Below are 25165 nucleotides of genomic sequence, written 5' to 3' on the forward strand. Positions count from 1 at the left end.
AAAGCAGTTACAGGGAGGAACATTTCAATGTAGCCTAAGGCCCTTTCTACAACCAGAGCTCATCCACACTGCAAGCAGATCCCCTGGAAATATGCAAGGTCCTCAGCACTAGAGGTGTCAGTCAAGAACAGCACTGGCAAACATTCAGCAGCAGGTATGGGGAGGGGATAGGGGACTCCATTGGAGGCTATTCCTTCCAACTCTGAGCTTCTATGGTTCCTGGAGTTCTGTGAGTGGCAGAGAAGACTCAGTCAAAAACTGGTGGTTATGATTTGTTTGGTGCTTTTTCCCCCAAGAGGGTAGCTTTTTAGTCTATTACAATTACTGTGCATGCCCCCCATCATCACTGTTAAATAGGCACTTGTCATTACTCACAGAGTGGTGAGCCATGGGACCCTGGGACTCCCCCATCTCTGGGGCTCACTGTCCAGGGAGGGACAGAGCAGAGGCAGGGGTGCCGCTGTGAGATGGGACCAGTACCTGCAAGAGAAGTTGGTTGCCCCACCTTATGCCAAGTTGTTTTGGGGACACCTGCTCATGTACCTCCTCAGTCTTTTCAGCCCTGGTCCCCCTGGTGGGCCCGTGGACATGATGTCATGGCTCCTGTCACTAACAGAACATCTGGGCAGAGGTGGCACCACCACAGGGCCTTACCGTTCTGCCTCCAGGGGCCAGATCCTGGCTCCCTCAGGAGCGGTACCACTCAGAACCCACCAGCCAGACCGAGGCCACCTGACGAAGGGACAGCCTAGGTCAGCTGCAGGTTCCTCGAACAATACCCAGTCTAGACACTAATCAACCCCCTACCCACTGCCAAGGCTTTATCCCTCGAAGAAAGAATTTTCCCCGGAACTCTTTTATAAATGTTTTTTCTAGGAGATGATTTCAGAATTCCTCCCGGGGTTTCTCCAGGACACGGCCCTTCCCTCTCTGCCCTCCTCCAACTAGTTAGAAAGAGAGAAACAGCACAGATCAGCGTCATCCTCCTCCTCCCCGCACCTGGCCAGGGCTGGGATGGGGTGAGGCTGGGACTCTCAGGCCCTCCCAGGGAGTTTAGTGTGGGAAGATGGCAAGTTTCTAGGGTTCTCCTTCTAAAGGGCAACGTGATTAGCCTCTTGGGGTTCTAATGAAAGCCATGCACGAATACTCTCCCGAGGAGAAACGTATATACAACAAGATTTTGCCTTCTGTTCTGGGGGAAAAGGGGTGCCGTTAGACCCTCGAGGTCCATCTGTGAAGCGCCTAGGTTTAAAGCGTGAGGGTCCGGGTTTCCTCCACCGCCACAGCCCGGGTGCGGGGAGAGGGCCCCCAGCCTCCCTCTGGAGGTACAGGACGTCTCGGGCTCTCCATTTGCCGGGCTCTAAAATGGGCGCTCGCGCCCCTCGGTCCCTGGGGGCTGCATCCGGAGGCTGGTGGGGCGGGCGGGGGGCAGCGCGGCTCCCGGTTGGTCTCCGCAGCCGGGGGAGGGCGAGCATGTGCGCTCGGGTAGGAGGGGGAGGCCGGCGCCTGGCACCGCACGGGGAAGGCGCGGGAGCGGACGCGCTGCCCACCCGCCGCAGAGGCGCCCCCGCCGCCGCCCGGGCCCGAGGGCGGGGCCCCTCGCCGGGGCGGCCCCTCCCCGCCCCTCCCTCCCGGCCGCGGGCCTCCCCAGCCCGGCCGGCCCTCCCGCGGGCTGCACTCGGACACCGGGCTCGCCGGGACCAGAGCCGCGAGCCCGCCAGCCGGGGCCATGGGCTGCGACGGCCGCGTGTCGGGGCTGCTCCGCCGCAACCTACAGCCCACGCTCACCTACTGGAGCGTCTTCTTCAGCTTCGGCCTGTGCATCGCCTTCCTGGGGCCCACGCTGCTGGACCTGCGCTGCCAGACGCACAGCTCGCTGCCCCAGATCTCCTGGGTCTTCTTCTCGCAGCAGCTCTGCCTCCTGCTGGGCAGCGCCCTCGGGGGCGTCTTCAAGAGGACGTGAGTGCCGCGCCCGTGCGCCCCCGCCCCGCGGACCCCGGCGCCCACCCGCGCCGGGCCGACCCTTCCCCCCGCCCGGCGACCCGGCCTCGGCCCCAGCCCCATGGGGCTGCCGGTCGCCCCCGACTCCCGGGCCGCGACCACCCCTCCCAGCTCCGCCGGCAGCGCCCCGCCTTGGCCGAAGAGCTGCCTCCCTCCCTCCCCCGCAGCTCTCCCTGGAAAACTCTCCAGAGACTGAAGGTGACTTCTGGCTTATTTATTGGTCACCACTCATCCCTGTGAGAGGATAAAACCAGTTTCCACCGCTTCCCTTACCCACCGCCCCGTGGGGAGAGGAGTGATGGAGTTTGCAGAGGCGTGGAGGGCGCCCCTCTTGCACAGCTCCTCTGGGGTTTGTCAGTAGCCCCAGCTGCCGGGGCCGGGATTGGAAGTGAGGTGGAAGGACCGTGTGAGGGCCAGCTCTGTGGCGGTGCAGGGTGCCGGGGTGGCCTGCGGCTTGGCTGATTCCCAGGGCCGGGCTCCACCATAGGCAGCTCCACGTCAGCTAACACAGGCTGTCCCTTCCCCCGGGTAGCCACGGGGTTGGTGGGTCCTGTGTAGCCCTCCTCCTGTGACAGCCAGAACATGGTTTCTGCTTTGGCCCCCGAGACACAGCACCTCATCATTAAGGCCAGGTAGGGAGGGGCAGGACACTTCACCCATAGCTTGGTAAGGTGACACTCCAGCCCTGGTGCCAAGGTTCCCTTCCACTCCCCACCCACCTCATGCTACTCCTGCTTGGCCTCTGCCCCAGGACAGGGCTCTGGACTCTCCCTAGCACCGCCCCCAGAGGTCCCCCTTTGATACCATTGCAGAGCCTCATTCTCTCCGCTTAAATTGGACAGAGCCACCTCTGGGGGCCTTTGGGGAAAGGCAGCAGGATTCACGCTCTCGGTGCAGCGTGGAAAACAGAGATCCATCATAGAACAGGGAATAGGTGACCTGAAAGCCGGAGGATGCTGGGTGAGCCCCCAGCCCCAGCTCCTGGCTGAGTGGTTTCCCAGATCCCATGGACTCAATCGAGCAAGCAGCTGGCCTGGAGGCAAAACCACAGTTGGGCTTCCCCAGGGAAACCTCTGGACAGGCAGTTCTGGGCTGTGGTCCTGCCCTTTGGCTCACTCCTAGAGGTGTTCATGAGGGCAAGTGTTTCCATCCACCTTGCTTCCAGAGCCGGCGGAGGGAACACAGGTGTCAGTACAGATGAACCCCACTTCAAGCCACCCAGGCTTAAAAACATAGTCAATTTTGTAAGTGATTATCCCCATTTTCCCCAAATCCTCTCGTAAACCAAATTATTCTCCTCTTAAAAAGCAAGTCTCCTTGTGTACACCAGTGTTTTGTGGGTGTGGTACAGGATTGGAATATACAGGAGACTCAGAAAATCTTAAGAAAAAGCTCGAGATTCATTCTGCCTAGAGGTTTAATTAGAAATGAAGATAAAGTATCTGTAGCTAGCAGAGGTTTTTTTGGTTTTGTTTAAGTACTTTGACTTACAAAGGCTCCTTTACCTGGAACTTTTAAAGAACATATATAGTGCAAAGAACAGGGAGGGGAATGAGGATAATTCGAAATGACAGGTTGGCAGGGCAGGGCTTGAAGGGGTCTGAAGCCAGCAGAGAGGCACACTCACCCAGCTGGGCCATCTCTTCCTGGGTGGCTTTGCGTCTCCCTCAGCGCTGCTTACCCAACACGGGGCTCTGAACAGGGAGCAGAGAGAGCCCTGCAGCAGGAACTGGCTCACAGAAAAGAAAAAGAATCATGGTAACAATGATAACTCACTTTATTCTGCACTTACTGTGTGCCAGGCACTATTCATAGTCCTTGACATGTATCAGCACATTTAATCTTCACAACCACCTTGCGAAGTACTACTGTTACTGCCATTTTATGCATAAGGAAGTGGAGGCACAGAGAGGTTCAGGAACTCGGCCCACAGCACATGGTTGTTAAGAAGAGGACCAGCCAGGAATCGAACGCAGGCATTGTCTCTAAGACAGATACTTAGGCAATACCTCTTGCTTTGTGAATCATCATCGTAAACTCTACAGATCAGGCACAGGTTTGGGATGAGTAGCCCTGAGGATGCTCATGGGCTGGGTATTCCTGAGCTCTGACAACTTCTGGGAATGCAGTGGTGGGCCTCTCCAGCTTCCTGCTGGGATCTTTGGTGGGGGTAGATCCTATCAGTGGTTGAGGTTTAAATTCTGAACCTCCCACCCACCAAGACAAAATGCCATGAAGAACTCTTTCCTTTGGTTAAGAGCAAAGCAGATATACAGAAGAATGTCCAGGGGTGGCCTTGAGTGTAGGCGACAGTCTCCCACCACCTTGCTGACTCTGGGCGGCTCTCATCACAGTCTCCCATCCCCCCAGACAGAACCTCCACCAAGCTGCAACCAAGCGTTAAAGCTGGATTCCATGGGACCACGTCTCAGCTAAAATGCAATAGCCTCTCAAGCAAGTGCTTTGCAGCTTAAGTGATTACCAGCTCCGCTCTCGCTTGGTTGATACTTGTGAGTGGGGGATTGCTTTAGCAAATCTGTGAGAGCCAGCTGTTGTGTGGGAGTGGGGGAAAGTTGAGAATGACACATGGGAGAGGAGAGTTGGGGGTAGTGTCTTTCTCGTGGGTTCTTACTCGGCGGGTCCTGCCTACTGCTGGGACCAGACTGAGGGCACAGACTGAGCGGGGCTTCTAGATGCCTCCATAGGGACATGCATTGGAAAGACTAGTGTGGAAGGTGGAGAGGCTTGGATATTGGAGTGGGTGGAGGGGAAGACTTGGGGCAGCACCAGCTTATTCACTCTCTCAGAGAAAAACAAAAAGCCACCTGGTTGACAAGGGTGTGTAGGTATGTGCTTTGTCAGGCAGGAAAGGGGAAGGGGTATTTAGATTAAAGGTTAGGATTTTTCCTGGTTTCTTGGGGATCTGTCTAACCGCCCCAGGCAGTTAGGAGACCCCTTTATCTCAGAGGCATCAGGGTAGGTAAACAACTTTCAGAGCTTCCCCAGCCTTCTCCCAGCCTCACCTTGGCCTCTCCCCTACCCACGCTTTCTTAACAGAGGGTTTGTCAGAGGGTTTGTTGAGCTCTTCCTCTCTTTGCCCTGTTCACTTTCTCTTTTTCTCCCTTTTTTCCCTCTCAGATTCCTTCTAATCTGCAAGTCCTACCCTGCCCTAGACCTAGCTATGACTCCCTCCTGGCCACTGCATCATACACCGGTTTCCCAGGCCACCCCCAGACCTGCTGGTCCCTTCCAGTCCCTGGAACACAGCACAAACCAGCTTCTCCCCCTGAGCTGGGCTCTGGTTGGTCTCTCATCCACAAAGCCTCTGCCTCTCCCTCGAGCACTTTGTCTACCTATCAGCATGCAATGAACCTGTGCCAAAAGCCTACTGGGAGTCCAGCACCAGACACTGTCCTTGTTTTAAAAAGCAGCCCCAACATGGGGCTATCATATGACCCCAACCCCCAGGTATGTACCCGAAAGAATTGAAAATGTATGTCCACATACTAAACCTGTACATGCATGTTCACAGCAGCATTATTCATCCCAGTCAGAAGTAGAAACAAACCAAACGGCCATCAACGGATGGATGGACAAACAAAAACATGGCCTATCCAGCCAGGTGTGGTGCTGCATGCCTGGTTGTCCCGGCTACTTGAGAGGCTGAAGTGGGAAGCTCGCTCAAGCCCAGGAGTTCAAAGCCAACCTGGGCAGCATAGTGAGACTCTAGGGTCAAAACAAAACAAAAATGTGGTATATTGGACGGGTGGGCTGGCTCACTCCTGTAATCTCAGCACTTTGGGAGGCTGAGGCAGGTGGATCACCTGAGATCAGGAGTTCAAGACCAGCCTGGCCAACATCGTGAAACCCTGTCTCTACTAAAAAAAAAAAAAATATATATATATATGTATATATATATATATATATATATACACACATACACAAAAGTTAGCTGGGCACGGTGGCAGGCATCTGTAATCCCAGTGACTCGGGAGGCTGAGGTGGGAGAATCACTTGAACCCAGGAGGTGGAGTTTGCAGTGAGCCGAGGTTGCGCCATCACACTCCAGCCTGGGCAACAAGAACAAAAGTCTGTCTCAGAAAAAGAAAAAAAGTGGTATATCCATGAAATGGAGTATCACTCAGCCATAAAAAGGAATGCGATACTGACACGTGCTGTACCACGGATGATCTGGAAAACATCATGCTAAGTGAAAGAAGACGGACACAAGAGATCACATATTATATGATTTCATTTATGTAAAAGTCCAGAATAAGGAAATCTGTAGATACAGAAACTAAATGAGTAGTTGCCTAAGGCTAAGGGCAGGGTGTGGAGAGGAATGGGGACTGACTACTAATGAATATAAGATTTATTTTTTATTTATTTTATTTTTTTGAGACATAGTCTTGCTCTGTTGCCCAAGATGAAATGAGGTGGTGCGATCTCGGCTTACTGCAACCTCCACCTCCTGGGTTCAGGCAATTCTCAGGCCTCAGGCCTCCCAAGAAGCTGGGATTACAGGTGTGCACTACCATACGCAGCTGATTTTTGTATTTTTAGTAGAGACAGGTTTCACCATGTTGGCCAGGTTAGTCTTGAACTCTTGACATCAAGCAATCCTCCTACCTCGGCCTCCCAAAGTGGTGGGATTATAGGTGTGAGCCACTGCACCCAGCCTGGATATAAGATTTCTTTTTGGAGTGACAGAAATGCTCTAAAGGTAGATTGTAGTGATGGTTTTACAACTCCAAATATTCTAAAAACTATTGACTTGTATGCTTAAATATGTGAATTTTATAGTATGTAAATTATATATCAATTTTTTAAGTTAAAAAAAAATCTCAGGCCGGGCGCGGTGGCTCACGCCTGTAATCCCAGCACTTTGGGAGGCCGAGGCGGGTGGATCACGAGGTCAAGAGATCGAGACCATCCTGGTCAACGTGGTGAAACCCCGTCTCTACTAAAAATACAAAAAATTAGCTAGGCATGGTGGTGCGTGCCTGTAATCCCAGCTACTCAGGAGGCTGAGGCAGGAGAATTGCCTGAGCCCAGGAGGCGGAGGTTGCGGTGAGCCGAGATCGCGCCATTGCACTCCAGCCTGGGGTAACAAGAGCGAAACTCCGTCTCAAAAAAAGAAAAAAAAAAATCTCAAAGCTAAGTTTGGTGGCTCACACCTGTGATCCCAGCACTTTGGGAGGCCAAGGTGAGAGGATCACTTGAGGGCAGGAGGTCAAGACCAGCCTGGGCAGCAACGTGAGACCTTGTCTCTAAAAACTTTTTAAAATTAGCTGGGCATGGTGATGCACACCTGTAGTCCCAGCTACTCAGGAGGCCAAAGTGGGAAGATCACTTGAGCCTGGAGTTTGAGGCTTCAGTGAGCCGTGATTGCATCACCGCACTCCCACCTGAGCAACAGAGCAAGGCCTTGTCTCAAAAACCAAAACAAAAATCTCAAAACTTATCTCACCCATTAATTCACCCATTCAACAAATACCTCTTGAGCTGATCCTGATTGACGGGTGAATACCACAGACAAAGTAAAAGTCACTGCACTCATGGAGCCCACACTCTGGAGAATTTTACATAGTGAAATGAAGGAAATAAAGCCGGGTAGCGTGGGGAGTGGCAGATTTGGGGGGCTACTTAGCTAGGTGCTCAAGGAAGTCCTTTCTGGGGAGGTTATATTAAAGCTGACTCTTGAGTGACAGGAGAGAGCCAGGCATACAAAGAATTGAGGAAGAGGTGTTCCAAGTGAACAGACTGCAAGTTCAAGTTCAACCAACATCTAAGGAGCACGCCCTGTGTACCCAGCACCACAGTGGGTTCGAGGGGATGCCATCATGCACAAGATGCAGCTCCCAACCTCAGAGTCTAACAGGGTGGTCCTGCCTTAGCTTGGAATCTCCTCAAAGGCCAGTTTGCCTGCCCTTTCCTTTGGATCTTTCCAGATTTAATATGGGACCCTGAACAACTGGGGTGTCAGTGTAGAGGCTGGGGTGACTGAGTTAGAGGGGGGCTTTTTTAACAGTTGCCCTGCCCTCAGTCTCAACTGCCCCTTCCCCATCAGCCTGGCTTGAGATAGAGTCACTAACCTGCCCCAGCTCCCAGGGGGTCCCTTGTCTCCTGGTTTCTTGTCCCAGGTCCCCGTACCATCTCCCTCTGGGCGGCTGCCTCTTTTGGGGTAGATAGGGGCTAGAGACACTTTCATCTGTGACTCTTCCACAGTTCTGCTCTCTGCCCCTCTTTTTTGGTCCCTCGAGGAAGGAGGTCATCCAGGCTGGGAGGGGAAGAGGCAGGAGGAAGATGTCCTGAGCATCCCTGCTGGGCAGAGGGATTGCCTGGGACAAAAATGTAGAGAATGTCAGTGCCGTCAGGCCCTACCCAGGGTGGCATGAGGCTGGGCCTCAGCAGCATTATTCCCCACCCCTGGGGGTGGCAGGCAGGAGTGGGCAGGCTGGCATCTTACTGCTCAGGCCCTTCCCCTGTTTCAGAGCCAACCATTCCCTCCTCTTTTCACAGAACCAGGAGGGCAAAAACAGGTGCCCAAGGCAGGGCCAGGTCAAAGTGATCACATGTTCCCTTGGGGTAAGGCAGAGCACGGGGCTGAGAGGGGGCAGCAGCAGCTCAAGGTCACCCAGCAAGCGGGGCTGGGCAGGCAGCTTTAGCAGAGAGAGTGGAGTTCACCTTGCGGAGAACTCTGGCTCCCTCCTCTTCCCTCTCCCACTTACACCTTCTGCCGTTAATAAGTAACTTGGTCATTTCTGACGGTTCCTGAAGTAGGTTTTCCAGACTGTCCAGGCTATTTCGTGGGTCTCTCTGGGTCTTGGCGAAAGTGAGGCTCTTTCTCTAATTGGCCTGAATTAACTTGAGAGCATAGGACCAGGGGAGGGAAGATCAATGACACTCTGCCACTCTGCTGGCTTTGCCTGGATTGGGAGCTAAGACTTTGGATCCTGGCTCAGTTCTACTCCTCTCTTTTACCCTGTCTCAGCCTCAGTTTCCTGATCTGTAAAATGAGAGACAGGTGTCATTGCTGCCACGCTAGCTGAGATGGTGCCCAGGGTGGGGAGCGAGTGGGGCAGGGGACAAGGGGCATACCTCCTTCCAACAGTTCCTGGGCCAGCTTCCCAGGGTCACCCCAAAGGGCCTTGCAGCGGGAACAGGGGCAGGCCCGGGGGCAGTGGAACCTGGGAGCTGGCACTGGTCTCTGCATCCTGTCAGCTCAGTGCAGTTCTCGGGCCTGACATTGCTCTTTGGGGAAGCCAGCAGGGAGGCAGTGAGCACCTGGGAGGGGGTGGCAGGTGGCCAGGGGAAAATCCCAGAAAGTGAGCAAAGGAGGATGAAATGTCACATCACGTGGACTCCTCCTGGCAGCCTCAATCTCATGCAGAGCTTGTTGTCCCCATTTTACAGCAGAGGAAACTGAGGCTCAGAGGGGCTAAGCGTTAAGTGGCTTGCCCAAGCGACACCACTGGGAAGTGGCCGAGGTGGGCCTAGAATCCAGTATTCTGATTACAGATCCCACTACATCCTCGACTCCAAAACTGTTTTGACATGATTATTCCATAATTTTTAATTATCCACATTGAAGGGGCTATTGACCAAGCCATTTAAAACAGGCAATAAATGTATTTCAGTCTGGCTCTGGGATGTGTCTGGGACTTCCTTTTCCTTGGCAACAGCCTATCAGTCTAAAGAAATTTGTTCAGGCTGATGTTTGGAATACCCAGACACAGCCCTGTGGAAGCAACTGGGGAGGGAGGGCAGCCTGGGATCTACAGACAAGATTTCCTGTGGCACAGATGTCCCCATTTATTGGGAACAGGTCTCCATCCCCCTAACCTCCAAGCCTGTCAAGCTAAAATCACAGCCCAGGGAGATGCAGGGAGGGGATTTCCCAGGCTTGGTTCTCTCCAGCCTCCTCTTTCCGTCTTTTCTCTATCCCTCCCTCGTGCCTGTGGCTGAGTCTGGGACCAACCATTCCCCCAGTGGGCACCTAGTGTCCTTCTCAAGAATGACAGGTGAGAGGAGAAGAGCAGGGAACAGGATGGAGGCGAGACCTGAAGAGGGGGGGCTTCCTAACCCCTTTCATCCCTTCCTGACCCCTTCCCCTTTTCCCAATCCCCCACTGTGCACCTGGCACCTTTCTGGCAACCCGTCCCTACATTATTCTTTCTCTGCCTCTATCTCTGTCACCCCTATCAGATAAACTAGCAAAACTCCCACACTGGCCTCCCAGCAGTAACCAGTCCCTTCTACCAGGCCATCCCGTGTGAGCTGGCAGGACAAGTGTTCCCCAAGCACTGTGCCAGTCACTAGCCACATCCAGAAGCCTGGGTTGAGCGTCTCTGCAGGGCCGAACGTGGGGCCGGACATGGCTTCCACAATGAACGGGCGAAGGCAGATGCCTGGGGAAGCTGGTGGTGGAGCCAGCAGTGATGCTAGCGAGCATGTAGATCCCTGCTAACCCCGGCGGAGGGGTGTTAGAGGCACGTGTTCTAGAGACCACGGCAGCTCTCCAGTGCTTCCTAGCCCTGCCATCAATGCTCTGCAGAATCTGGTATCCTATTCTCGGCTGGCGCTCCCCTCTCCAACCTGGCTTGGTCCATGGCTCCCTCCTTTCCCTCCTGCATTTGCACCTTCTAAGTAGAGCCATTAGTGAGTAACTCAGTCACATACCCGTACACATGCACACACATGTGCACACACACACTCCTCCATGGAAAAGCAGCATAGCATACGGATTATCAAGCCAGAAGACCTTGGTTAGAATCCAGGCTCTGTCTGCTGCTATCTTAGCCTTTCTCAGCCTGAGTTTACTCATGGGTCAAATGGGCACAATGACAAAGCCTGCCTCACAGTCTGGTCACATGCACCAAATGACAAAGGTTAACAGTTGTCGTGCAGACCACAGTCACACTCGCTATTATCCTGGTTTCCTTTCCCATACCTCCGTGCAGCCCCTGCCCCTGTCAGTTTATGGATCCCAGGGCCCACCCCTCAGGACTGTGCTGCAGGACTGATGGCTTCATCATTTTGCTTCAGGATTTAAGGCAACAATGATAATGAGTTAGTTCTTCGAGAGAGTTTTGCACTTGCCTTGGGGCATCCCTGCTTACTGTAAAGTGGTGAGTGAGGAGGTGGAACTATCAGGTCCTGGTTCCAGGATCAGCAGGGGGATATCTGAGTGCCGACAGGGGATCCGCTTGCTATCCCTAAAGTCAGGCCACCCAGGAGGCTACCTAGCTTGTCTTGTCCAGGGAGAGGGAGGGGTAAGAAAGAGAACTATGATGAGCTGCCTGCTTTTCATCAGCCCATGGTGTGTATTAGCGCTGCCTCTGTGCCAGGTGCCAAGGAGGATGCTGGAGCAGAAGCATATGGGGGTGCAGCGAGTGGCAGCAGGCAGTGGGCAGTGGGCGGGGGTGTGGCACAGCGCGGCTCTCAGTTCTGGGGACTGGCAGAGCAGGGGCCCCAGGGGGAGTCAGAAGGGACCTGAACAGGCCTCCCCATGACACACCCTCCCTCTGTCTCCTTCTAACAGCTGGCCTTGAGGCTGGTCCCCCTCCCCTCCTGATGAGTTCTGATCTGGGAACACGCTGGGTTCATGACTGTCATGATGGGTAATCTCCCCAGCAGATCAGCCTGGAAACAAGAAAGGAGAAAATAACGAACTGCTGCTATCAGCAGAGCCGTGCTGATAAAGGATTTAATCAAAAATGGGGCAAGATGAGATGGCTGAGGGCCAAGGCCAGCAGCTAAGGGGGTCAGGGGCAGAAGCTCTGGGAAGACAGCCTGAGGGCTCGCTGGGGCCTCCCCCTTTTCTTCAGTGTGAAACTCAGAGAGGGCTTTTCCCCTCCCCTCTCTCAGCTCCCACCTTTCCAGGTCCAGCAGCCACACTGGAGGCTGATGGCAGGGGGTGGCTCTCTCACTCTTCAGAATCTGAGAAAGTTCCTCTACAACCTCCAGAACCTTCCTGCTGCCCAATCTCTCCTCTCTGACATTAGCCTTTCAGATTGGCCCCAGAAAATACAAGTCTTTATCCTTTTTCTGAGAGTCTGGTTATTGGGCAGAGTGTCCCAAAAAAGACCTTGACAGAGCCTTAGACACTCCATTCATTCATTCACTCATTCATACATTCATTCATTCATTCACTTATTCATACATTCATTCATTCATTTACTGGTAAGGTAGCAGGCCCTCCGCCTGCCTGCTGTGGGCTTTTCTATGGTCTAAAGAAGGGAAAGATCAACACGGTCATCTCTCAGTGGGGATGGCCGAAGCACCTCCTCTCCCACCTTCTGCACATTTGACAGGCACAGAGCGTGTGACCTGTGCCTGCTACAGGGGTCAGCAAATCACCCAAATACCTGGGCTGTGGGCACTGGTGCGGGTGGCCCGGGCCTGTTGCCTGTGAGGCAATGGCTGCTTCAGCATTCCTGTGTGGGGAGGGCACAGGGAAGCCAGTGCCAATTCCTGAGGAGGAGGAAATACCCAGCTCAGGGACTTCCAGGCTCAGGTTCCATCCGGGTCCCACCTGTGGTTGCATGCTATGGCACAGGTCTCTTGAGATGCTCAAAGCAGGTTCCCTGAAAGGGGTGGGAAATATTTTTGCATTAATTGCTTTTAAGTAAACAGTTTAAGGTTTAAGGAAATCACATACAATTGTGTGTAGGTAGAATCATAGTGGCAAGGCTTTGTGAAGAGTCCTGCAGCCACCTTGTGAGGTAGATTGTTATCTGAGCAGACAGATATTGACAGCTTGCTCACAGCTGTTAAGTGGGCAGCTTCTTCCTCAGCTCTCTTCCTTTTCTACCAGAGGGGGAGAAATGTCTTGGCTGCCCAGACCACCCAGCAAATGGAGGAGAAGGGGGAGGGGATGCTTCCAGCCCCTCCCCTGACACGGCTCTTCCTTCCTGCAGCCTGGCCCAGTCGCTATGGGCCCTGTTCACCTCCTCTCTGGCCATCTCCCTGGTGTTTGCCGTCATCCCCTTCTGCCACGACGTGAAGGTGCTGGCCTCTGTCATGGCGCTGGCGGGCTTGGCCATGGGCTGCATCGACACCGTGGCCAACATGCAGCTGGTGAGGATGTACCAGAAGGACTCGGCCGTCTTCCTCCAGGTGAGCCAGGCCAGCAGGCACAGGGCTGGGGGCTGAGGAGGGCACGGGAGCTCCCCGGACCCCCTCAGTCTCTCCCAGCTTCCTCCCCCAGGTGGCCACTTACAGCTGGGTTAGTAAGTTCTGGACTCAGTTTCCCCATCTGTAAAGCAGGGCAGTGATCCCTGCCCTCACTGCTGGGTGTCCCAGGAGACTAAGCGCTCAGGGGAGAAAGCTCTTTGCGAACTGGCAAGGGGATGTGACTCGGGGTTTCGCTTCCCTCTCTTTCCTCTCCTTCCCTCTCTCCTCTCTTTTATTCCTTCTCCCCCAAGTCACCCAGGCTTCAGCCCACCCTTCCCTTTTTTGTGCCCCCTTCCTTTTGGGGTGTTAGCTAGTGGATGCTAACATGGGGATCAGTCCCAGCTGGGGATTAAGAGATATGGGGCGGGAATTGCCCGCTGTCACCCAAGTCATCTCAGGCCGGCAGGGTGATTGAGAGAGGAGTGTCATTCCTCATCTCTCCTGCTTCCTACCCACCGTGGCTCCCCACTCCAGGGCTGGGCAGCAGCCCCAGATGGGGCACAGGGTGAGGTTGGGGAGGGGGCTCGCTGTGAGTACTCTGGGCTGGACACCAGGCCACGGCTTCCCCGGGCTGAAGACTGAACCACACCCCCACCTGCCACCTCTCCTCTGTCCCCAGGCGCTCCACTTCTTTGTGGGCTTTGGCGCTCTGCTGAGCCCCCTTATTGCTGACCCCTTCCTGTCTGAGGCCAACTGCTCGCCTGCCAATAGCACCACCAACGCCACCTCGCGAAGCCACCTGTTCCATGTCTCCAGGGTGCTGGGCCAGCACCACGTAGAGGCCAAGCCTTGGTCCAACCAGACGTTCCCGGGGCTGCCCCCAAAGGATGGGGCAGGGACCCGAGTGTCCTATGCCTTCTGGATCATGGCCTTCATCAATGTAAGTGTCCCTGGGGCGGGCTGGGTAGGGAGCTAGTGGACAGGCCACACATCGAGTCCACCCCATGCCCAGTGCAGATTCTTCAGATGCTGAGAGACCTGCTGGGGCTGATGTGCATCCCAGAGGAGGCAGGAGGATGGGAAAACTAACCCTCCCTGTGGTCCCCGCAACCCTGGTCCTTCAGTGACTTGTGATTGCCGTTCTCAAGGAAGGTGAAACAGTGAGCAGGCTGAGCACAGTGAAAACCAGGGTCAGCTATCGAATTATCTGAGGCTCTGTGGGAAACTAGTTTTTTCCTCCAAGGCCAGATGAAGCAGGCCCTGGACAGACCCTGGCAGGAAATGGCCAGTTTTTCTCTGGGGCCCTTCATCCATGGTGGGATTCTCCTGTGCCCTGCTGTCAGGGGCTCCTGTGGAAGCTGGGAGACAGGCAAGATGACCTCTCCTAAGGGGCCCTGCCTGCCAAGGCAGCCTATGGTGGGAACGGCAGAGAGACCACTTCACCCCATGACTGGGTCAGACACTGACCAGCTGTAAGTGGCCACCTGGAGGAGGAAGCTGGGAGAGACTGAGGGGACCTGAGGAGCTCGTGTGCCCGCGTTGTACGCCCTTGCCAAGTCAGCACTGACTCTGGTCTCTTGCTGGAAACCTCCTCTGGTGCTCTGCAACCCAAGTTGGGATCTCCCACGTTAGCCCAGGCTGGAGCCAGAGCGTCAGGCAGGGAGACCCCCTACCCCATCCGCCTGGCTTGGGGAGGACTGTCAGGAACACCAGAGCAGCCCTGGCTCCTGGGCTGGGGGTGGGGAGCATTCCAGTGGCCACAGTCCTGGCTGTGGGGTGGAGGCACCATGCTGCTTGTCACGGTGGCTTAGAGCCTCTCTTTGCAGTAGGTGGACTTATCAGCTCTTCTGGGGCAGGCAGGGTGGACTCAGGCACTAGAGCAGCTGCCCAACTGCTGCTGAGCCTCAGAATATGCCGCACACATAGCACTGAGAGGAGCCTTTCAGACCACCGTTCCAGTGAGCAGGAGGGCAGGGTGTCATGCCGTCACCAGCTCAAGGCCCTGGCAAGGGACTGGCAGGAGGCTGAGCCCAGCTGGAAGCCCTGACCCTCAGCGCAGGTCTGTACCATCCACCTGCTGCCCCCTCATCACCCTTCCTTTGTAGATTTCCTTTCCCTGGTCCGAGTCTCCTCTGGGAGGTCTCATAAACACACTCTCTCCCTCTACTCCTTCCCTTTTCAGCCCACGCCCATCGATTGTTTTGGAAACAATGCAGCTTTGGGCCTGTGCCTTCCAGGAGGGAACTTGGAAGGAAAGGAGTAGTGTCAGTAGAACCTCTAGGCTGGGACTCCCGGACCAGGAAGCTGGAAGGTCCGGCTTAAGCCGGAGGTTTGTTCTCTCTTGCCCCACGAAGTGCAGACTGGAGGGACTTTGTTTGCTGCAGGATTTCCGGACTTTTTCTATTGGTTTGTGTCTGAAAATAAACAGTCCAGCATAGAGGAAGATGGGGCTGTGCATGCAGTCATGTGGGCGCACACGCACACACACACGTACACGCACATGCACGCCCCACCTGGCCTTCTCTGACTTTTAAGGTGGGGCTGTCTTCCTTGAATGGAATTCTTATAAAATTGGGTGTGTTCCTGCCAGCAATGCCAGCCAATCCTCTGTGAAGTCCTTCCCAGCACCCACCTCCCTGGAAAGCCCCACCTCAGTGATCACACCTCTTGTACAGCTGTTTCCCCTTGGCCTTTACTCAGGCACTCTGCCACTACAGGCCTCTGTGGGTGGGTTTCCTGTTTCCCCCTCACATTGGAGGGAGGGCTGTGTCTCCCCGACTAGGGCTCGGACCTCCTCAGGGCAGGGGCTATTCTCTCCCCACTCAGGCCTGACTGCCAGGGGCCATGTCTGACCTTGACTTCTTTTTGAGTGTGCAGAAAGGCTCCCAAGGTCACTGTAGGGAGATACCAACACGGGGTGGTTTTTGTCTTTCACTCCTGTCGGGTGGTTTGGGGAAGTACTGGTGAGAGCCAGCCTGCCTCCAGGGGCGCGGGGAAGGGTTTCCCCAGAAGAGCACCAGGCAGGGGCTGGCAATCTGCTGGCCTTCCATCTCTACCCTGCTGGCCTCTCTTGAGGGCCGGGAAGAGCCCAATAGCTAGGCACTCTCACCAACCTCTGGGAGGCGTCCGCAGCTCCCTGGGCTTCCTCTCCTTCCTAAGCAAAAGGAACTGGGCTGAAGTTGCAGCAGAAAGGACCGTAGTTAGACTTGATGAGATACTTCCTGGCAGCCAGTGGTGAGACACAGGCAGGAACCCCTGAGGAATGTGGTAGAAGCTTCTTCAGGCAACCTCAGAAGCAGGAGCCATTTCCCATTGCTCTGAAGGAGCTCAGATTTAGCATAAACTGCAGCAAGCTGAATATTGGGCTTATGTGTATGGGCTGCTCGTAAATGTGTATTTTTTAATCAAAAGGAGACCACGTTTGTGTTTTCAAGCCTCTGAGGAGAGCCTCTGTGCCCTGCTAGGATAAACATCACCAAGGCAGCTCCTTAGGTGGAAGACAGCACTGGAAGAATCAGGATGCCAGGTTCCAGTCTTGCTTTGCCCTGAGTCTGCTGTGTGACCAGGGCAGTCTCTCAGTCTCCAGTTTACCCCTTAGATCTCTTCCAGTTCTAACAGGTTATGACTAAATGATAACATCAAGCCTCAGTTATCCTATCTGAAAAATGGGGATAATAGCCCCCAGCATATTTGGTAGAGGTGTAATGCCCAAAAGCAAAGCTGCTTTGTAAAGCATCACACGACCTACCAGCATGAAGGAGTGTGAGTTGTGACGCTCCAGCAAGCTTACCCCCAACACCTCTCCTGGGCCGAGAGTTTGAGTCTAAGCTTTGCATGTGACAAGTATCTGTCTTTTCAGGGAAGATATGGCAAAGATCAGGCAGCAATTACCCCAAGCCTCCCCACTCCTACCTTGGCCAAGGCACCTGGCTTCTTAGGTGGGGATGGCTCAGCTCTTAGCCGGGCACCCTTGGGAAAGAGCTGTCCTCTCCCAGGACATGCAGTGTGTGCAGAGGCCAGGCGTGGGAAGGGGGAGCCTCAGGGCAGGGCTCTCCTGACCCTCTGCCTGCTCCCCAGCTTCCAGTGCCCATGGCTGTGCTGATGCTGCTGTCCAAGGAGCGGCTGCTGACCTGCTGCCCCCAGAGGAGGCCCCTGCTTCTGTCTGCTGATGAGCTTGCCTTGGAGACACAGCCTCCTGAGAAGGAAGATGCCTCCTCACTGCCCCCAAAGTTTCAGTCACACCCAGGTAGGGGCTCTAATAAATTTGCATCCTCACAGCCTCATGTTGAGGCTTCCTTGGTAATCCCTCTCCCAGAGAGAGTGAACCTAGATCACAGGTGATAATTATTATTATTATTTTTTGAGATGGAGTTTCACTCTCATCGCCCAGGCTGGAGTGCAGTGGCACAATCTTGGCTCACCGAAACCTCAGCCTTCCAGGTTCAAGCGATTCTCCTGCCTCAGCCTCCCAAATAGCAGGGATTACAGGCTCATGCCACCACACCTGGATAATTTTTGTATTTTTAAAGTAGAGACGGGGTTTTGCCATGTTGGTCAGGCTGGTCTCAAACTCCTGACCTCAGGTGATCCACCCGCCTCAGCCTCCCAAAGTGCTAGGATTACAGGTGTGAGCCACTGTGTCCGGCCACAGGTGATAATGTTTTCTTTTTTAAAAAAAACCTTGGCCCTGATGGTGCAACCTGGCCAAGAGAATGAGGAAGGCAGACTTCTGGCTCCAACCTCCATTCTGCTCAGCCTTGCCTTTTGTTACCTTGGGCAAGTCACTTGACCTCTTTGAGCTTTGGTTCCACCAAGATGGGGAGATGGACAGGGGCAGTTCCTAATAGACAGGTAGCGAAGGTGGAGGCAGTAGGTGGGCCCCATCCTACAGGGCTCTTCTGACTGCCAGCCACGTCTCTGGGACATGCAGAGGGAGGGCACAGAAGCTGAGACTCACTCCTGCTCTCCCTGTGCCTCCTCCAGGGCATGAGGACCTGTTCAGCTGCTGCCAAAGGAAGAACCTCAGAGGGGCCCCTTATTCCTTCTTCGCCATCCACATCACAGCCGCCCTGGTCCTGTTCATGACGGATGGGTTGACGGTGAGCCTGCCTCAGAGAGCGCCCCCTACTGGGGGAACCTGCACCCTGAGACTCCAGTCTGGGAATGGCAAGAGAAAGAGAGGAGCATGAAGGTTTCCTGGAGACCTCGCCTGGAGTACAGTTAATTCAAAAATTTAATCTAAAGTCCTAGGGAGACTGTCTCCAGAATCAGTCGCAGTGCACTGGTACTATGGGCTTCTGTCTTGGCCAGTTGTTTTTCACTTTTTAAATTTTTGTTAGTGCTGTAGATAGGGGCCTAACTGGTTTGTTGTTGGGGCAGGCTACCTGCATTTTTTAAAGGGGTGGTGCCCTATTCCCCAATTAGAGGTCATGCCATATAAACTCTTTGCTTCCTGTAATACATTACAAACCTGAGTGTCTCAAGCCAGTGTTGTAATCAAGCTTCAGGTGGAATTTAGGCCCACCTGTTCATTTCACTAGTGACCTCTGTTATGTTACTTAGCACCTTTTCCCGGAAACTTCTTAGGATTATATTAGGTACTGGTTGACTTCCAGCACTTGGTGTGACCTTGGGCAAGTCACTTCTGTCTGCTTTCTCATCTGTAAAATGAGATGCTTGTACACACTTTTTTTTTTTTTTTTTTTGAGACAGAGTGTTGCTCTGTCCCCCAGGCTGGAATGCAGTGGCACGATCTTGGCTCACCGCAATCTCTGCCTCCCGGGTTCAAGCAATTCTCCTGCCTCAGCCTCCCAAGTAGCTGGGACTACAGGCACATGCCATCACACCTGGATAATTTTTGTATTTTTAGTAGAGATAGGGTTTCACCATATTGGTCAGGCTGGTCTTGAACTCCTAACCTCAGTCTTTCCACCCGCCTCATCCTCCCAAAGTGCTAAGATTACAGGTGTGAACCACTGTGCCTGGCCGCACACACCTTTTTTTTTTTTAAGTGGTGTTCTACTCTGGTTGAAGTGGGGAGCAGTGCCTGTCTGCCCGGGACCTGTAGCCATGGAGGTCCTGTGCAGACAAGCAGTGCTCCCCACTTCAACCAGGAAGAGCCAACTCTCTGGAACCCCTAGGTCTCCATGGTGCAGTCTGTAAGCTAAGGCACCCCAGGTTCTGTCCTCAGCTCAGGCCCAAATGCGCTGTGTAGCCTTGGCTCTAAGCCCAGCCCTGGCTGAGCCTCTGGGAACAGCAACAGGCAGTCTTCCCACTGCCCTCAACACACCTGCCCAGCCTGGGCTCCCTTTGTGAGGGTCGCTGTCTGGCTGGGCTGCAGGTGTGCTCAGCGGTGCCCGGTCTCTCCACAGGGGGCCTATTCCGCCTTCGTGTACAGCTATGCCGTGGAGAAGCCCCTGTCTGTGGGACACAAAGTGGCCGGCTACCTCCCCAGCCTCTTCTGGGGCTTCATCACACTGGGCCGGCTCCTCTCCATTCCCATCTCCTCAAGAATGAAGCCGGCCACCATGGTTTTCATCAACGTGGTAAGCAGCTGAATAGCCTCCTCTGACTTCTGTGGGACCCAAGAGAAGCCTTCTCCTCCTGGCCCTACCCCAGGACATTTGCCCAGGCCTGGACTCTGCCAGCAGGATGGGAATGCAGGAGTAGAGGGAAGAGAGGGGAGAGAGTGTGACGAGGAAGGGGTGGAAGCCTGGGAGCTGGAGCCTTCCTATGTGACCATGAAAATCTCTTCCCCTCTCTGGGCCTCTGATCTTATACCCTTAAAGCATAAAAAGGAAGGGTCTGTAGGAGGTGCCGGCTGCTGTATGTAGAGCCCATCTGTGCTGATAGCTGGCCGAGAGCACAAGGAAAGCCAGTGCTGGCCCTGGTCCTCCTGTGTTTACCTTGGTCCCCAGCTGGTCAGAGCCCTCCCGCCAGTGGATAGTGATGGAGGCCAGGGATCCTGCAGCCTTCAGAGTCACCACCTCTGGGCTGGGCCCCGGCTCTCCTAGGTGATTCTTCTTTTTGGAGACAGGGTCTTACTCTGTCACCCAGGCTGGAGCACAGTGGTGCAATCTCAGCTCACTGCAACCTCTGTCTCGCAAATTCCAGTGATTCTCCTGCCTCAGCCTCCAAGTAGCTGGGATTACAGGCACCCACCACCATGCCCAGCTGATTTTTGTATTTTTAGTGGTGATGGGGTTTCACCACATTGGCCAGGCTGGTCTTGAACTCCTGACCTCTCAAGGGATCCACCCGCCTTGGTCTCCCAAAGTGCTGGGATTACAGGCATGAGCCACTCTGCCCAGCCCTAGGTGATTCTTAAGTTGGCAGAAGGGTATGGAGGATGACCTTCAAGGAACTGGTCTGCCTGGGAGGCAGGAAGTCTGGGTCTGAGCAGTGGGTTAAGACCCTTTTTTTTGTTTGTTTGTTTTTTGAGACGGAGTTTCGCTCTTGTTACCCAGGCTGGAGTGCAATGGCGCGATCTCGGCTCACCACAACCTCCGCCTACTGGGTTCAGGCAATTCTCCTGCCTCAGCCTCCTGAATAGCTGGGATTACAGGCACGCGCCACCGTGCCCAGCTAATTTTTTTGTATTTTTAGTAGAGACGGGGTTTCACCATGTTGACCAGGATGGTCTCGATCTCTTGACCTCATGATCCACCCACCTCGGCCTCCCAAAGTGCTGGGATTACAGGCGTGAGCCACCGCTCCCTGCCTGGGTTAAGACTCTTGCCTTCGCATCCATCCATGTCGCCATCTATTATGCAGGGGTCCACATTACAGACTCCTGCCGAATCATCTAGTCCAATCTCCCAAAAGGCTTGAGCCACGTCTAGTCCAATCTCCCAAAAGGCTTGAGCCACCTCTATAACATCCCTTCCAAGGGGTTCACTGTCTGCTTAAACACCTCTAGTAACTGCAACTCACTACCTTTCCAAGTAGCCCAATGAGGGTACTAAGCCCAGGTAAGAAAGCATTTCCTTGGTTAAGTTTCTAGCAGAGAGGGAGTTTGGACATTATGTTGCAGTTTCAGAGGCAAAGATCATGATCCCTGAGAAAGGCCCTTGGATTTGACTTTGTGCCAGCTGACCCTCAAGAAAGAAATTTCAGTTCAATGTAGATGGGAGGTAGGTGGGTAAACCCAAACTCAAGAGTTTGAGTGTGAGAGGGAGATGAGCAGTGGAGGAATTTGCATTTCTCTGTAAATATTTTTGAGTTGAAGGGAGTTGTGTTCTGCAGGACTCGGGGTGGTATGAGCCTGTTGATAGGCAGAGGATAAAGGGAGGATACTAGTAGGAAGAGGGGTCTATGAAAATACCATTGTGGGAGAGTGACTGAGTGAGGAAGGCCCTGACAGAGGGGAGATGGGATGGAGAGCTGGGGCAGGGGAAGCGCTCAGCTCAGCAAGGAGGAAGGCCTTCTGTCCATGGAGCTGGGGTGAGACGATGTCAAAGGGAAAAGCTTCCAGAAGAGGAAGGGCACAGACATGATGGCCAGCCTTGGCTTCCTCCTCTAGGTCAGACACAAGCCCAATTGCTAAGATAGAGGAGAGTGGGTAGAAATCTGGGTTTGGGAAAATAAAGGTCTGAAGCAACCACGTGTGTTAGGCATTGCCCATAAACACTCACCTGGAGTGCTGGATTTTAAAAGGGAAAATCAGGTTCCTGGGCCCAACCCAGACTGAGTGAATCTGAATGTCCAGGAGGAGGCATAGCAATCTATATACTAAACGAATGCCCTGGGGGGAATTACATCATCAGGCAAGCTTAGGAAAACACTCTCCTAGAACAAGTGACTCCCAAATACATCAGATTCACTGGAGCTGCTTTTAGAAAATAGGACCATGAGAAGGCCAGGCGTGGTGGCTCACACCTGTAATCCCAGCACTTTGGGAGGCCAAGGTGGGCAGATCACGAGGTCGGGAGTTCGAGACCAGCCTGACCAACACAGTGAAACCCCATCTGTACTAAAGATACAAAAATTAGCTGGGTGTGGTGGCACACGCCTGTAATCCCAGCTACTCCGGAGGCTGAGGCAGGAGAACGGCTTGAACCCAGGAGACAGAGGTTGCAGTGAGCCGAGATAGTGCCAGAAGAAATAGGATCATTCAGGAAGTAAGGAGAGGAGCTTGGGCCTCTGGGTTATTTTGGAAGCTTTCCGGGTGCTTTTGTGGACACCCTGCTTAGGAACTGCAGCTGAGTGGCCCTGAGCAAGCCTCTCCTGTGCAGATGGAAAGTGCCTGTGTCATTTCACTCTGATTACTTCCAAGTATTCCTCTCTAGGTTAAACTAATGGCCACCCTGTTCTCAGCGTTCTCCTGGAGCTCAACAGCTACTTCCTGACTTAGTGTGTTTGTGCTGTGTGCAAAACCCTGCTGCAAAATGCAAGCTGCCCAGTTCTGGAAGACAAGGCTCCTGCTTTCAGGGTGCTTACGGCCGGCCAGAGGAGGGCGGTGTGCCTTGGCACAGATGGAGGGTGAGGGGGTGTAGTCAGTGGGGATGCAGGCTCAGTGCCAGACTGAGTCACTCACTGGCTGAGGCAGGGGCCACACTGTGTGGGACGAGAGTTGGTTGGAGCTGATAGTTCACCCTGGTTGTATTTAGTCTTTTATCACCAAAGCTAAAGTAAGACTTGGGTGTTTTTCAAACTTCCCCAAATCTAGAGATTTTCAGGGTGACAGTCTTTGAGGTTTGGCTGGAAATGAATGTGGTTTGTAGATGGGGTAGCCAGGTGGAGGGAGAGGAGCAGGAGCAGCGGCTTCCCAGCCCCGGCATCTGTCCCAGGCTCATAAGTTGAACACTCAGTATCAAGAAGGTGCCAGCCCCTGAAAGCAGGAGGTGAGCAGGCCTGGCTAAGGTTTAAAGGCCTGCATTCAAAGGCCTAGGTTGGGAGTATGAGGCTGACTTGAGGAGAGCATAGTAGGCATGGTGGGGGATGGGGAGCAGAAAGAGATGAGGATGGGGAAGTAGACAGGGGCTGCATCCTCAGGGTTTTGTAAGCCAGCTTTTGAATTTTATTCTAAGTGGGCGGGAAGCTAATAGGTTTTAAGCAGGTCTGCATTGCATTTTTTTCTTTTTATTATTTTTTGCATTTCAGATACATTTATTCATGCTATGAAGTAAATGACACTTAGACAGGTGTCCCATGTTTCACATTTCCATCTAACATAGCTTGCATTGCATTTTTAAAACTTATTATTTTTTATAGAGACAGGGTCTTGCTATATTGCCCAGGCTGGTCTCGAACTCCTGGGCCCAAGTGATCCTTCCTACCTCAGCCTACCAAAGTGCTAGAATTAAAGACAGGAGCCACTATGTCCAGCCACTTGCATTGCATTTTGTTTGTTTGTTTGTTTGTTTTTAGACAGAGTCTCACTCTGTCACTCAGGCTGGAATGCAATGGTGTGATCTCAGCTCACTGCAACCTCTGCTTCCTGCGTTCAAGCGAATCTCCTGCTGCAGCCTCCTGAGTAGCTGAGATTACAGGTGACCGCCACCATGCCTGGCTAATTTTTGTGTATTTAGTAGAGACAGGGTTTCACCATGTTGACCAGGCTGGTCAATATACAAGAAACTCCTAACCTCAGGTGATCCACCTGTCTCAGCCTCCCAAAGTGCTGAGATTACAGGCACGAGCCACCGCGCCCGGCTTGCATTACATTTTAAAAGTGCACTCTAGTGTAGAAGAACAGACTGTGGCTGGCAAGAGTCAAGTGTGGATTGTCTGTTATTGTAGTTCAGGCGCAGGAGGGAGGTGGCTGGGATGGGGGTGGTCTGGATGGATCGGAGCAATACAAAGATCTAACATGTTTTCTGAGGTGGTGTGGGCAGGGCTTGCTGCTGACCCAGGTGTGGGAGGTAAGGAAAGGAGGAATCAAGGACCTGAGACACAGGATTTGAGCAACTGCATGACAGGGATGCTCTCACTTGATGTGGGCAGGAGTAGGATTAGCAGAGGAAGTGAAAAGTCTTGTTTGGGCCACGTGGTTAGTCATCCAGGGACCGATTGTATCAAAGGGGCAGCTTTAGGTGCAAGTCCAAAGTCCTGGACACAGCTCATGGCTAGAGGGATAGATATAAGCATCCCTGCTGTAGAGGCAGGTGAAACATGGAGCAGGGCACTGTGGATATGGAAGGGCCAGAATAGAATCTCGGGCCATCCCAACACTGAGTGAGTAGAGGGGGAAGCAAGAACAAATGGATCTCAGGGACCGTGTTCCATGCCAAAGAAAGAAAGACATGACCTCTGGAACCATAGATATGCTATGGCTTTCATATTTACTGCATGAAAGAGTCTTTTGTGTTTCCATTTCCATTGTGAAGGGAATGTGTTTCTCTCCTTCAGCCACTGTTTTGTGGCTGATCCCTTCCCAGGGCAGGAAATCTGTCTGGGTAAAGACTCTGAGCCTCGAGAACACCTTCCACCTAACAGCTCCTGTGGCGGAGACTGAAGGGCTGCTAGAGGAGAGTAAAGGCCCAAGGATTGGGGAGCACTGGTTTGATTTTCCAGTTGAGCAAATCTCCCAGGATCCTGACTTGCTGAAAGCCTTTTCCTTTCTGCATGCCCAGAAGTGGAGGTATTGGGAGCTGGATGAGATTTCTTGCATAGCTCTATAGTCTGTACTTACCTGTTTTTAGAACAAATGTCCTCATCCAGGAGATTTTTACCTCAAAGCCATAGGCTGTTATAGAGGATCCTTATCTCCTGAGACATCTAAGAAAAGCCCACAGAGGAACACTAGGACTCATATTTGTCTGAAGCACCACAGTTTACAGAACCCCTTCATTTATATTCTTTCACCACCACTCTTTAGCATGGCTTTTGTAACTATTCCCATTTTGCAGATTAGGAAGTTAAGAATCAGAGCAATCAGTTACTTCCAGGTTCCACAGCTGGTAAGAAACATCATCGGGACTTCCACCTGGGTCTTCTGACCCCAAATCTTGTGCTGCCTGGATTTATTCCCAGATGTATCTTGCATAGAAATGACTCAATGCAGACATAAAAACGTGTTTAAAGAACTTAGAAATATGGTTATATT

The 25165-nt window shown here is 53.4% G+C and overlaps 1 protein-coding gene across 3 annotated transcripts in view; it reads left to right on the forward strand.

Annotated features, from left to right (window-relative positions):
- Window positions 1-1729: 1729 nt before the first annotated feature.
- The window catches only part of MFSD4A (major facilitator superfamily domain containing 4A), a 32324-nt gene continuing 8888 nt past the window's right edge, over window positions 1730-25165 (forward strand). For all 3 annotated transcript variants that reach the window (XM_021677171.2, XM_021677173.2, XM_021677172.2), the window contains exons 1-6: window positions 1730-1959; window positions 12924-13122; window positions 13799-14059; window positions 17197-17365; window positions 18103-18218; window positions 19491-19664. In XM_021677171.2, coding sequence (XP_021532846.2) covers window positions 1730-1959; window positions 12924-13122; window positions 13799-14059; window positions 17197-17365; window positions 18103-18218; window positions 19491-19664 — 1149 coding nt within the window. The remainder of the gene's footprint in view (window positions 1960-12923; window positions 13123-13798; window positions 14060-17196; window positions 17366-18102; window positions 18219-19490; window positions 19665-25165) is intronic.

This window comes from Aotus nancymaae, unplaced genomic scaffold (assembly GCF_030222135.1).
Source record: "Aotus nancymaae isolate 86718 unplaced genomic scaffold, 86718_ANA_hifiasm-v0.15.2.pri h1tg000039l, whole genome shotgun sequence".
Lineage (NCBI taxonomy): Eukaryota > Metazoa > Chordata > Mammalia > Primates > Aotidae > Aotus > Aotus nancymaae.